At 38.2% G+C, this 15,312-nt stretch overlaps 1 protein-coding gene across 1 annotated transcript in view; it reads right to left on the minus strand.

Annotated features, from left to right (window-relative positions):
• Positions 1-1,080: 1,080 nt before the first annotated feature.
• PIGG (phosphatidylinositol glycan anchor biosynthesis, class G) overlaps positions 1,081-15,312 on the minus strand; it is a gene marked incomplete at its 3' end in the record, with an annotated part of 19,722 nt that continues 5,490 nt past the window's right edge. The window contains exons 5-7 of the mRNA XM_010295944.1: positions 13,170-13,382; positions 4,126-4,343; positions 1,081-1,362 (exon numbers count right to left, since the gene is read on the minus strand). Of these exons, the coding sequence (XP_010294246.1) occupies positions 1,081-1,362; positions 4,126-4,343; positions 13,170-13,382 (713 nt within the window). The remainder of the gene's footprint in view (positions 1,363-4,125; positions 4,344-13,169; positions 13,383-15,312) is intronic.

A 15,312-nucleotide genomic window follows, 5' to 3' on the forward strand; every position in this document is an offset into this window, starting at 1 on the left:
TCCAACCTTAATGATTCTGTGATTCTATTTTAGTCTATCTAAATGGTCAACAGACAGACCTAAGTCTTACGTGGCCAACAATATAAACATAAGAATGAAACACCCTGTTCTATGAAGATGTTAATCTTTTTCAATACACTGAAGCGAGATGCACTAAAGAAAACTGAAAAGGGGAAAAAAGCTGTCTTCAGGAGAGAAGGGCATAACTTTTAGTTCAGGGATGCACCACTGAATAGTGCAGTATGAGCATTGAAGTTACTGAATTTCAGAGACCTTTGAAAGATATGACTAATGAGCATGAGCTCAAAGCTGATTTTATGGTGTGACTGACAGTTGATGGCATACTGAGTTTCACAGTGACAGAAAAGACATTGCAAATCCTACTTCCTTGGAATCACCTGAATTATATTCAATACAACAATAAAACTCATCAGGTACTTTAGAAAAGGTAACTGCTCATACAACTGAGAACACTTCTTAGCATTCCAAAGACTGTTAACAAACTCAATTTCTTAAACTTAAAAAACTTTAAAAGTTTAACTTAAAATGTAGAAGAGACAGATGAATTTTGCTCCCTCTGTTACAGTTTCAAAACTATTTTTAAAAAAAGATTAAGAATGCCGATATAAGAAAGGGTACTGGTAAAGTATTTTCTTAGTCTTAGAGCATTAATGTCTGTGGTATTTGGGAAATGACAGATCATGACCGGTGCACGTTGCTGCAAAATATCATACATCTTGTTTTAATTGCAATTGTGAAACATCACTGTGTAACAGCACAAAATATGTACACAGTGTAGCTGTTTCTGATCTCATAAAATGAACTGCAAAATGATTTACACTAATTAGAACATTTTTTCAAGTCATGTGAAAATAAGCACTTCTATGTGCTTATTTTATAGCAATCAGTATCATGCCACAGTGAACACACCACACTTCAATTAAAACTTTAAATTTTTCAAATTACATTACAAATAATAATTTCTTTAAGTACACACAGAGAAAGTGTCTATAAGCCTTTACCTGAAAGCGTGTCATAAAGAGCAAAACATTTTGAACCGCAATTAATGCATGCTCTCACCTTCAGTGGAAGTCTGGAGTTCTCAAAGGTCTTTGCAATGGCAGATAAAATACCACACATGAGTGCAGAAATTAGCATCATCACTCCAACTGCTGTTAACCAGGACATACTGCAAAAGTAGCATAAACTTTCTGCCGATGTGCATACAATGACGTGAACTGCACACAGCATCAGACACATCAAGTAGAACAGCAGAGAGAATAGTGGAGGGGAGAGGGGCACTTCAAATTCTGCCCGGCTGCTGAGGGCTTTTGGAACACTGAGCAAAAGCAGCAGCAGAACCTAGAAAAAAGTAGAGAATTAATACTTAAAGAATTGGGGTTAGCTAAAACATACAGTGAGAATTCACACAAAAGAATCATACTGTTGTCATCCATGTCACTCTGCTAGTATACATACTTCATCAAAAAAACTGTGAAGAACTATGCTGGATTTTTTGTCCCCAGTAAGATATTACCATATAAAATGAGAGAATCAAAGATTGTGTTTTCATTTATTAAGGGCTCGGACATGCAAGTTACCAGAGTTTAATAAAATACCATGTGCCTCCTCACCTGTGGTGATCACATGCATGATCTCCATTCCCTGCAAAAGTAAGAGCTTTAACTCCCAATACCAAAATAGTTCCTAAGCGAACAAATTTGACCCATTATTTGTCACCCGTAAATGCCTAAAGTTATATACATATTCTGCCAAAATATAAAAGACCATTTATCTCACAATGTGTGAGATACACACGCACAGAGATCCTGCTGAGTTAAATAGCTTCCCAGACCAGGGCAAGTTCTTATACTGTCACACAAGTGTATGCTGCATTTCAAGCTTATCAGTTCTCCTGGTATTTATTTTTTTGTACCTCTCATATTAATTTGACTTACTAGTTTTACTTTTGCTTTGCTCTAACCTTCACACAGATCAGGCAGAATCCCAAGTTTCCTCTCAGGTAACTGTAGCAGTGCAGAATAATAATATGATGAACCATTTCTGCTACCCATGTACAAACCTTCACAATTAAAGGGAAAATTCAGTCATGCTAAAATGCTTTGCAAGGGGCACGGAGGGAGCTTGGACTAGACTGAGGTCAATCAGCTTGTGCTAGGGCAAGATTAAACCAAATCAAAATAAAAACAACTATATCAGATCACTGCCAACCTGCAATCCTTCACAGTCACTTCTGAAGACCTCTGCCAAAATTTCTCCTACAATGGAGTGAGCTACAGTAAAGTAGAGCAAAAAAATCCAATACACTGCAGTAGTCTTCCTTCTTCTTCATATTCTACTTCACAAATTTCACTTGTTATGAAAATATGAGGTTTCACAGTATCAAACTGGCTTAGGTCTTACATTTTAACACAGTATTTACAATTAAAACAAAGACAACACTCATGATAGGAAAAAGCTCAAATTGTAGTTATCTTCAAATCTAAATTTAGCTGTTTTGACCAAATGCACTGTTATCAGTTCATGTCCCAGAAGTATTGTCCTCATCTGAAATACAGGATAAATGGCATTTATAGTATGGTGTAGTTTGAAGTTACCTACGAGATTCCCTACCCTTATTTATTCAATGAGAGTGGAAAACAAGTATTTTGGAAAGCAAGGCAGTTTCTTGAATATTGCACTAGAGAAAAGAAAAAACTCCAGCTGTTTTGCACCAAGTCTTACAGCGATGCTGAGAAAGCTCTTCTCAAGCAAAATTTTCATGGTTAGTAGCTGTATGTTTCTTTTGATGAAGGCCCATTGAGTAAAACACCAGAGATCTGTTTTGTAGAAATAGTAAGCAACCTACGTTGCGGCGGGGGGGGGGAGGCAGAAAAAAAATCCAGTGCTTCAGGACCAAAAATAACTGTCAAGAGCTTGTATGCATCAGTTCCCAAAACAAAAGGAAAAAAAAAAAAAAAAAGCACTTCAGCTTTGAGCTTAGCTTTGTCCACCTCCAGATTTGCCATATGTAAAGCAGGAACAGAACCTATCATCTCATCTCCCAAGGGCAGCATGGAACTAACTCCTGTGAAGGGGCCAGCAGTGTGATAAACCCCACTGAGCAGTCTACCAGAAAGCCATTTCAGATGTACTCTGTACACAGAGAAAAGTGCAGATGAGACGAGGCATAGAGTCCTGCCAGGACAAAGGGGACTCAAATACTAAATAGCTGCTCATGTACTGTTACCCATTCCACTCACTGAACAGGACCAGTGCTACAGCAACTACACAGTCTTGTACAGCACCGCACATATGCAAGGACCAAATGAAGCTTGTGAGATTTATTACCACCCAAGGGCACAATGCTTACTGTTACAAAAGTTGACACTCGTGTAATCTAAAAGGTCAGTGCAAGCTTCTGTAAATAAAAATTCATTGTCCAGGCACGGTACCCCTTCAGCATGGTTCTCAGAGTATTACCACAGAGGGCATTTCCAGCATTTGAGACTTGCCCAATATATCAATTGCAGAGAACCACTTAAAATTCCAGACACGGGGTATCTTATCTTTATTCCTACATGAGATATGAAGTGGCAACCCAGCACCTTACAGCAAGTATTTATTTTAAGGCTCTACACCTATCAATACAAAGAACAGTTCTTGGAATTACGAAGATTGCCCACACAAGGTATTGCCTGTTCTGAGCAGCTACACAGCAGCTACGCAGCAGCTGAGCAGCCACACTCACTGTTAGATAAAGAGGAACAGCTGGGAACTTACTTGTCAGATTTTTTTTTCCCAATACAGTAAGGGTACTCAAAAAGTAGGCTAGAAGGCTAACTAATATGGGATTAATTTAAGTTACAGCACATATGCACATTTACTGTAACTAGCTAGACCAAAACATAAGTAGTTTATATCAAAACCTCTCTTGAATCATTTTAAAGGCCAAGTTATACTTTAAAAATAATATTAACCTCATCCAAGCAGAAAGTCAGCCAGCTCTGAGCGTTCATACTTGGTTATTCTAAAGACCAGTAAGAGTATACACTACGTAGTTAAAAACCAGAAACTTCTATGTTTGTGCACTTAGCTTTTTCACAGAAAGATGTATTTCCGTACCTCCATAATGATCACAGTCCCCACCATCATCGAATACATGTCATATTGTGCCACTTGTTTGCTTAGTGAAGAGCTCAGAGTCTTCAGGGCCTCCAAATATTGCTTCAGGACCTTTTTGCCAAGATTTAAGAGTATTTCTGAATTATTCCCCTCTAAATACAGTTTGATCCAATTACCATGGGACTTTTCTGCTATCTTAAAATGTTCATATCCAGGATCTAGGATGGGGGAAGAAAAGAAAAAAAAAAGGGGGGGGTAAAATGATCCATGAACAAAAGAGGATTAGTTAGAGATGTGATTTTTGTATCTGCTTGTATAGTGTTAAAAAAATTGCTACGGGGGCTGGCAATTTTTTCACACCTAGAAAGTTACATTATCTTCCAGCAGCAAGACCATAATGAGCCAGTAACTCAGAATAAAAGCAATTAATCCCTAACCTGATAAAAAGTCAAGACCTCTAAAAGTGACAAATGTATTAAGACATCCATTCACTCTGACAAAGGTTTCCAAGGACAAACTTACTCAAATGCTTTAAATTCTGAAAAAAAAGTCATGTTTTCCACTGGAGCCACTCATTATCCAGGCCATATTGTACAAGCCAAGTGGGAAATGACCAAATAGTTGATCACTGGAGGAAACATCAAAGGACACACACACCATATTGGGGACCTCAATTTTGGTGCAAAGCTAACGAGAGTCAGTTGGTAACACAAAGTTAAACACGCAGGATGTGAGATTTTGAAGCAGTAATAGAAAAGTTATCAGCTGAAGTGCAGAGTTTAGCTTCAGGCTAGGCATTTGGACTATTGAGCTGGTGCAAAGCAATCCTCAGCCGTGAAACTTAGTAATTCTGCTACAGTGTAAGGATAGCCTGTTGTCTAACAATCAAAAAACAGAAAACCTGATGCTGCCACCAACCTATAGAAGCAAGACTCTTCTGGCAGAAGGTGATTTCATGATGGCCTATCTATATCTAAAAAAATTCTGACTTGAAGAAAAATAAACAAAAAACCAAAACAAATAATAAATTAAGAAAACCTCAGAAAAAAAACCCAGCCTCCAGGACACTTATCTGTTGTCTATACCTAGTTAACGTTTTCTTGTAGAAATGTAGTTTTGATTAAGTCTTCTGATAAATATATGTATAAATGGGACTGCAGGTGAACACTGGCACCACATATGAAGACTGTGGTCTACTTTCAGAACTGAGGAGGAAAAGACTAGCACTACACTATGTCCCTGAAGAAAGTAATTTTAAATGAACCATTGAATTCTGTGGGCTCAGGTTTTAATGTCAGTATGCTTTTTAATATAGAAACAAGAGACATTCCAGTTTCTTTTCTTTCTCTCTTATACTGTAAAAACACATTTGCATTACTCTATTCTAAATTTATTTTAAAAGCATGAATGAGGACAACAGGAGACACAGGAAAGAAGCGAACAGCCAAATCCTACATTTTAGGAGTCCTTTCCAAATACAGCAGCAGTAGCTTTTCTCCTACATATATTTCACCTCACTGGTTATTCCACAGAATCCTTACTTTACACCGACTGTTCTGGTCATACACGCCAAAGGGTAGGTGTGGAGAGAAAATGACTCAAGTCGATTCAAAGGACACTTGAAAGTACTGTTTTATTCTCCCATCAACTACCGTTGATTTTCATCATCAACTTTCCCATTACTAAACATTTACACAAAAAGCTGCAGCACAAAAAGCTGAGGTTTGACAGCCTTTTTATTTCCCAAAAAGATATATTCAGCAGTGACAACAGCCAGATTCTGCAGGCAAAAACAGAAGAGCATCATTTTGTCCACACATGGAAAAAACCGTAAACACTCACTACAAGCATAAAGGAAAAAAAAAATAACAAATTATCACAAAATTCTTATTGTGGGTCCTACATGCACCTGAAAAGCATTCTATTCACCTCATGTAAGTTTAATTTCAAAAGCATTTATTTAAAATAAAACAGTTAGGTCAGCTTGTGTTTTATTGCAAATGTGGAACATGGTCTTGCTCCTGAAAGCACGTCAGATTATGTTTTCCCTCTTCATTTTATAGGTGCATCACCCTATGCTCCAACATGTCATATGGTATTTAAAATATTGGTCACTAATTATAGTTTGCAACCACAACATAAATTCAGTCAACAACATAAGGAAAGCAAAAGCATTATCTCACTGGACATTATGCTATGTGTGAACATCCACATATATCTCTATTTTTTGCAGGAAATAAATGCTTAGTTTCACTTCACATTAATAATCTTAGCTATTTCCCTGCAATTTCACTTGAAAGTTAATGACAACTTAAGGACAAAAAGGCCAATTTGGAAGTTTTTATATAATGAGCCTATCATTATCTTCCCATCTTGCAGTCCTTACCTTCTAAAAGTAGGGCAAAATATTTGCTGTACAGTTTCAGATTACAAGGGTCAAAGCATGATTGAAGTAAGTTTGATGTCACAAAGACTTAAGTTACAGCTTGTTTTTACTCCTGGTAGATCAGACTTGGAAAAAAAAAATCACTAGGTTTTTTGTTCAGCCCTTTCAGCAGAAGCACGATTAAATCCAGACACATTTTTAATTTTACTTCAAGTGACTGAAGATGAATGAAATATTTCTATTCACAATTATTGTGCAATTGTGAAAGAATTGTGCTTACCATTTGTAAGTCTCTTATCACATCAAGACACTTTGTGATCTACTACAGGCTGAATTCAAAGTGAGAATTTTAGAAAGTAATGCTTAACTCAGAATGTCCAGTCTGGTCTCCCAAGACTTCTAACAGACTCCAAAGCACGCTGATCCTGCTATCCAGGAGGCTTGCAGGTATCTGCTAGAAAGTACAATTCAGCCAGCAGCAAACACTTGCATATCAAGATAGCTGCCAGTGCGCATGGAGACTTTCAATTCCTTACCATAGCTCTTTGAACAGTGAATTCCCTAGAAAGTTCCTCTTCCAGTATATTTGAAATAAGAGTTAAATATTCATACGTTTCAGGAAATGCAGAAAGGATCATCTAAAATAAGTTTTAATCAATCTGAGATTTGACATGACACTATTAAACAGAACATTGAAATGAGTTCAAGTTATATTTAGAAATGTAAATAAATTCTCTCTTCTGCTCCTGTTCTGCTCCCTTTTCATGCTTTTTGCCCAATCTTCCTCTTCATTCTTTTTAGCATTTTTATTTCATTCTCATCTACCTCGTTCCATGATACTGCCCACCAAACCCATTCTGTCCACATTACGAAAGATGATTATTTTTAGTCAAACACACATTTATATCTTCGATATATATTAAGTGAATGATTTAAAGATCCTGCAGAAAGGAGTAAAGAACCATGGTTACCAAATTTCCTTTAGAACTCCAATGATATCTATTCAATGGCACATTTGTATGCAGTAAGTATAAAATGAGAAGGGCCATAGACTCTGGGTTGTTGGAGAAGCATTTTGGTGACTGGTTGGTAACATTTGCAAGTCACTCTTGCATGGCATACTTATAAGGCAAGTTAAATTTGAGGCAAAATCCAAACTGAGCTTGCCCAGTTACAGGTTTCCCAAAGCACTGGCAATGGTTTACTTGCATAGTGTTACATCAGCAATTTCTTCTTCAGCCTCTCTCAAATGTTATCACAAGCAAATGGTTATGCTTCTCAAGCATCTGTTTGATAACAACTTCACTTAGTTCCAGTCACAAGCAGCAATCATTCAAAGAAAAACATTTTAAATATAATAAAAGATTGGATAATGTAAAAGTGACTCCTCCAGTTTCAATATATAAATCTCCTAGTAACAACCAAATTATTTCAATCAACACATGCATCTAATACAAGTTCAGGATTAGTTCCTGTGACATTCATTTTAGTAACATCCAACTTGCTCTCAAGCGTGACTCTTCATTCCACTGTGAAAAGCCTTTCAAAGAAACAACCCTAGTTCATCATTCAAATGCATGTTCAGAAGTTCAGAACATGAGGGAAGCATTACTAGATACCTACAGCTTCCCACTTCATACACTGAAGTATGAACTCACTGAGAAACCCAAAGTATGTTTCTAGATACTTCTTTCAGCTGCTGCTTTTTTGCGAGCTGTTTCTATTCTCCTTTTCTGGAATTTATTTTAGCTGCATGTGTCCATCTCTGCCAAACTAAAAACTAATGCCTCACATTAGCATTTAGTAGTAAGTTTTAAAAAGTCATTTTCAAAACAATCAAGCTCTTAGTCAAGCATAGAGTTTCTCATTTAAAATTTAATTTACCTGAAGACAGGTTTAACCATGAAGATTCTTTTGTACCTCAATAAATCAAAACCCAAGACCCATGAAATGCTGTACCGCTTCTTGGTTTGAAAATGCATGTTTGCATGAGCAAACATTGTGGGGCAGGGGGAGAAAAAAGTTACTGAACTGCCTCTATTCTGCTCTTTATTAACAAATATACTTAAAACACATTTGAAGATATTTTTGTGTACTGTTTCAGTTTGTTCTTAACATTGGAGCAGCTGAATCCAGGGAACTCCATGGCTTCTTCATGAAACAGTATGTAAAAGTCATTCTGCCTTCCATCTGATTGTGATTCATCTCAATTGACATCTGACTTCATCTTTTTGCATTAAAAAAGAAACTAACATTGCACCGAAAATGAATGTATACATTATGTTATAGCTTACAATAGGTGAATCTTTTCTTACCATGACTCAGTCATGATATTCAAGGTACTAACAGCTGATGCCCTATCTCTCTGCTGCAAATTACAATACTCTCCACAGGAAGTCCATGTTTTCCTCTTCAGAAGAACCTACTCTTTTTGAGCTGAAGAGTTGAAAATACTTAAAAAAAAAAAAAAAAGCAGCAAGGGTTAGGCTATCCCTGCAAGTATCTTTCACTTTAAACTGCAACTCCAGTCACAGGCATTTCTCTTAGCATTCAACTGAAACATTATTATCCACCAGTTGTTGCCAGCCGAGAATCTGCACTGGAAAGCTTGAACCTGCAGCAGCAAATGTGAGAGAGATACCTAATTCGGTTATCTTCTAGTGTTTCTTTCCCACAAAAAACCTGGCAACACAGCTTGTCTGTGGAATTCAGAAGTGGTATGGCCCAAGACTTGTCAGCACAACTCTGATGAGTGACCAGATGGTCCACAAATAAAAACCAAAGGCTCACAGCAGTATGAGAACCACATTGCTCAGAACTGTGTGCTGTCAGGTCTTAAAGGTCTCGAGGTATGGAGACTCCACAACCTCCCTGAGCAACTCATTTCAGTGTTTGACAACCCTTATATAAAAAAGGATTTCTTTCATTTAAACAAAATTTCCTGTGTATCAATTTGCATCCACTGCCTCTTGTCTATTCACTGGGTACCACTGGTTTAATCTTCTTTATTCCCTCCCATCACGCATTACCTACATTGATAAGATCCCTGTTGAGTCTTCCATCCACGCTGAACAGTCCTAGCACCCTCAGCCTCTCCTTGTATGACAGATACTCCAATCCCTTCACCACCTTCATGGCCATTCACCTTCTTGAACTAGGGAACCCAGAATTGGACCGAGAACCCCAGATGTGGTCTCACCACAGCTGAAGAAAGAGCAAGGACTGACCTGCTGATGACCATCCTCCCAATGCAGCCTTGGATGCTGTTGGCGTTCCTTCCACAAGGGTGTACTGCTGGCTGATGTTCAACTTGGTGTCCCCCAGAACCCCCAGTCCTCCTCTACCAAGCTGCCTTCCAGCCAGTCAGTACCTGATCTGGTGCATGGGATTATTTCTCCCCAGGTGTAGGATTCGGCATTTCTCTTTGCTGAATCTTAACAGGTTCCTCTCAGCCCATTTCTCCATCCTGTCAAGATCCCTCTGAATGGCAGCACACCCACGTACTGTATCAACCGCTCCTTCCAGTCTTGTATTGTGTGCAGACTTGCTGAGAGGACACTCTGTCCCACCAGCCTGGTCACTAATGAAGATATGAAACAGTATCAGCCTGTGTCAAACTCTGGTGTTCATCACTAATGACTAGCCTCCAGGCGGATTTTGTGCTGCTGATCACAACAGTGTGAGCTCCACAGCTGAGCCACTTTTCAGTCTACCTCACTGTCCAGTTATCTAGCCTGAACTGCAACAGGATGGTTGAAGCACTATACGAGCACCATGGATGGTAAACACGGGGCTTCCTCAAGTTGTCTGAAGACCTACTAATTCTTCTCAATCAGACTGTTTGTAGCAGATATCCATAACAATATTGCCCATGTTAGCCTGTCCTGACCCAGAATTTCTCAACTGTTTCATCATCCACCCCCAGGCAGAGCTCCATGCACTGCCACTGCTCTCTTACATAAAGGGCAACTATCCCTCCTCACCTTCCCAACTTACAATTACAGAATCATAGAATGGTTCAGGTTGGAAGTGAAGGTACCTTTACAGATCACCTAGTCCACCGCCGCTGCCACAGGCAGGGACATCTGTCACTAGATCATTATTCGTCACTGGTTTCCACTTGGACATTGAGTCATTGACAGTAACTTTTTGGGCATGGCCATCCTTTCTTATTTCTTATCAGTCAATTTCTTATTCATCTAAGAGTCCATTCGTCAAATCCATATGTCTGTAATACAGCAGCAAAGAATGCTGGGGGAGTCCTTACAGAAGTCTATGTAGATGACATCCACAGCTTTTCTCTTGTCCACTGATGCTGTTACTCTATTGTAGAAGGCCACTAGATTAGTCAGGCACAATTTGCCCTTGATGAAGCAATATTGACTGTCTCTAACCATGTCCCTGTCTTCCATGTGTTTTGATGTGTCTTCCAGGAGGATCTGTTCCATGATCTTACCAGGCACAGAGGTGAGGCTGACTGGTCAATAGTTCCCAGGGGCCTCCTTCCTATCCTTTATAAAAACTGGCATCCTTCTTTTAGATGAATCTGATTACCGAACATAATTACTTCTTTACAAAATAATCCCTTTCCTATAGGAATCACAACATGTGTATGTGCCTGTAATGGGATAGGTGGGATGGTAGTTATCTTCACTTAGAAGCAACCCAAAAATAAAGGGCCATTAATGCATGCTTTTAAACTACATGCAGTATTAGTCACTGAGTTTGTGACATTTTCTTTAGTATTTCTAGGTCCTGAAGTATCGACATCAATCAAACAACACTAAACAAAGAGCACATCTCTTTTTCCTGCCAATTGTAATCATCCTGCCCAAAGCGTTAAGCTACAGCCTTCCACATGTAGGACACTAAGAAAAACAAGACCCTCTAAGAAGTTTACAGCAACAGGAAGAATTCACCTTAACACTCTGCAAAAAAAAGTACTATGACTTGGATCTAGTTCCATGTTACTGAGACTCCCCATTACTGAAAGAAGAGAAGCTCATCATGGATGCTTTCCCCCCCAGCCCCCTTCCAGTAGGGCAGCACCTCTAATAGCAGTTTGCAGTCACAAGCATAAAAAATTCTCACATTTCCATCTGCAGCAATTTTGATTTCATAGAATCACAGAATCGTAGGGTTTGGAAGGGACCTCTGAAGATCATCTGGTCCAACCTGCCTGCCAAGGCAGGGTCACCTAGAGCACATTGCACAGGAAAGCATCCAGTTGCGTTTTTAAGGTCTCCAGAGAAAGAGACTCCACAACCTTTTTGGGCAGCCTGTTCCAGTGCTCTGTCACCCTCACAGTAAAGAAATTTTTTCTCATGTTGAGGTGGAACTTCCTGTGCTGCAGTTTATGCCATTTCTCAGTTTATTTAATTTCTCAGGTAAAAGCTACAATTGGCATTAAGCTGCTCCCAGACAAAAATAAAATGAAAGTGCAAATACAAGCCAGAAGCTGGTAGAAACTTCAGTCTGCTTCACCAGTGCTTGCAGGAATACTGTCAGATGGAGCTTTGTGTTGGAATTTTCAGTAACACAGCCATATCCTGAACTCCTGAACTCCACCAACAGGGGAAGTTTCCTCACTTGACACAGCTGGGCTAATTGAGGAAATCCATGCAGAAAAAAAATAACAGAATAGATGGAGTACGAGTCCTGCTATTGACATGTTGCTACCATAAGCAGCATTTGTTTTGTTAGACTCCTGGGCAGGTTTTAATTATGATTAGAAGCCATGACGTTGAAAGATAATTAATTCTTGACCTACAATGATCATGTTGCTAAACTTTATGTTGTTATCCACTTTAATTAGTCATAGCTGTAACACAGCTCTGCATTCTTATCCAATTATTTTAATGATTCAACAGATTATAAATCAAGTGACAAGGACTTCAAGCTTCACAGTCACTTTAAAACAACACCACCTCACATGTCCATGCTAAAATATTCTCCTTCATCTTCTGACTCAATTTTTTCTTTTTTTCACATAATTATCATATTAACTTGCTTACTTATATTGCAGTTTGTATCATGCTTCCTAACAGAATACTACATTTTGCTAGGTTTGGCTTATTTTTTCCACTTGTTTTTTATTCTTTTCTCCAAATACACACACACACACATATATATATATATGCACACGTATCTGTGTTTTTAATAAGCAACTTTGCGGTTCTCTAGGTTCTCACTCCAAGTAAATTCACACATAAGAATGAATTAAAAAGATAACTTCACCTAAATTATTTTCCAGCTTTACTTGAAGCATCTTTTTATTTAAACTAGAAAATTCACTCTGTTGTGCTATTCTTCCAGATAGCTCAGGATCAGTGCCCTATGTAGGATACCCCACAAATAGCAGATATGAAACCATTGGGATTTAACTATACTGGCAGTTCTACTTTAACCTTACTCTTTGATCATTATTTCTGCTCTTTTGCCTACTAGGAGTAGTACTGGCCATTAAAAAAAACTTTATTCAGAGGCAGTGTGCCAGAGTAGGTTACAGTAAAGACTGAACTCCGCATCATTTCTCTGAACACTGCTCTCAACTGAATGGCTAATTTGCAGTGCCATGCTATACTCTTGAACTTAAAGTCTAAACTGTGTTATAAACAATCTTCTTTTGTATATGTAACTTTTTTTTTAGCTGATTTACCTTTTTCATATGCAGGTGTATTCTCTTGCAGCAGTCTGCTAAGCTGGAACCCATTCAAGTGCACAAAACGTAGTTGTTCTCTCATTGTCTTGCCTCCCACAACTGGCAATATAAGGTTCCCAACACTGTTTCTTGAAATTGGTAGACCAAGACCTACTGCCAATGTGCTAGCTAAATCAGTTTGTTGCACAAGTTCAGGATGGGTTAGAGGACCTAGAATCAAGAAAACAAGGAAAAATTGAAAAAAAAGAGAGTGCAACAAATTATTTCAATAATAGGCCCATTCTCTTTCTCCAGAGAGAGATGACATCTTGTTAGCTGAAAACTAACAATGAAAAAAAACCTATTTCAAGTGACCTACAGAGAGCTGAGTGATTTTGTTCTGCTGTAATAAAACCAAAATGCATTCAATTCTCAGCAAGTACCACTCTTCAATGCTAGCAACTGCTGTAAACACAACATCAATGTTATGCAAGTACAAGTAAGAAAAGACATGGTCCAGGAGATCACCATAATACCAACTTGAAGCTTACAGCCTAAGAGAGTATAATAACTTTTACATTAGAACAGAAGAAAGGAGAGAAGGCACTACAGTAGACTAACTTAATGCATGAACAAAGAATGAGAATCTAAAATAATGCTGACAGCATTCTGGAAGATTCTCAATATAGTAACAACAGCTCAAGATTTAATTAGTATCAGCTTGCTAGTCAAACAGAATTAGAGGTCAGATAAAGAATGTTGAGGCCCAAATCCATGGCTCCATGTAGGCAAACCCAGTGATTTTTAATGGGTTCTGTGCAGGATCTAATTACTTTATTGCAGTTACCAGGATTAGTCTGCAGTCCCACAGACATCTACATACGTGAATGATTTCACTAATGTAAGTAACCTTTTGTTTAAGATTGTCTTGCCAATTGTTTCTTTGTGTGCTTTACTAGTTATATTACAGTGTTTTTCTATTATGCTTTTACTTTGTTCTCTTTGTAACTCCGGGCACCGAGTGTTTTGATTTATGTGCAGTACAGAAAGAATTCTATATACAGTCTTTATTACTCTCAAGGCTCCCTTTAAGAACATTAGAACTTCTCTCATTTCTCATCTAGCTCTGATTAATCCCATACTTGCATGGAATGTCATCTATAATCCCTAAAGCCTCTTTGCATGGGTGCCTGTATGTCAGCAGTTTTCAGATTTCATCTTTAAAGGCAAGTTCTTAACTGGTTAAAAAAAGCCAACCATGGGTGACACATCTCTGTAGAAGGTTCCACAAGTAATACTCTGACAGCATACTAAATGCAAAAGCCCACAGTATTACTATTTTGAGGTCTACCAAATTAACAACAGTACATTTTGTTTACAGTAGGATCATACGGAGCGACTGCTCCTAAAATGTTTCTGCTTTACTAGAATTCCGATTACTGTAAAAATGAGAAGCAAGCTGCTGCATATTTACATGGGAATCATTAGAAATCACAAACTCAATCCCAAAAGACAGGTGAATAGATATATTTCACTGTATTGTAAAAACTGCACATTCTGTTAAAACCTAACAGAAACTAAACCAAATGAACAAGAGATTGCATTTACAGAATCTACACTCATGTGGCCTGGTTGTCAACACACACAGCTGAAATTTATCACGCAAAAACTTACCTGAGAGCTTTGGTCAGCTCTTGACTTTGTTTTGGTTTTATATCTGAAAAGGTTCAATGACTTCTCAAGCAATGCTTTCTATTGTACCTGGATAACAGCTTTATAAATGACAGACAGATAAATGTACTTCAACTGTCCTGCAGGAACCATCAGCAAGACAAACACGGCAAGGTTCTGCCAATAGGCTTTAAAAGCAAAGATATCAGATGGAAATGAGCAAGAGGCAGAATGAAAGGCAGAGGGAAGTATTATTTTGAAGAAAATATTCACTCCCAGTGCAACTACATTTCACCAATTCACTCAGTCAAGGAATATATTTAAGCAAGACTCCATAAATTAAAGATTCTCCACCACACCATTCCCTTCTTGCCTCTTACCTTAAGCGACATTATACAAGTGAAAAATGAGCGTCAGAAACAGATAAACTCACATCAATGATTTAAAATTAATTGCCTGGCCAATACAGTAAATACACCCATGCTCCATT

The sequence above is a fragment of the Phaethon lepturus genome, unplaced genomic scaffold (genome assembly GCF_000687285.1).
Source record: "Phaethon lepturus isolate BGI_N335 unplaced genomic scaffold, ASM68728v1 scaffold28291, whole genome shotgun sequence".
Lineage (NCBI taxonomy): Eukaryota > Metazoa > Chordata > Aves > Phaethontiformes > Phaethontidae > Phaethon > Phaethon lepturus.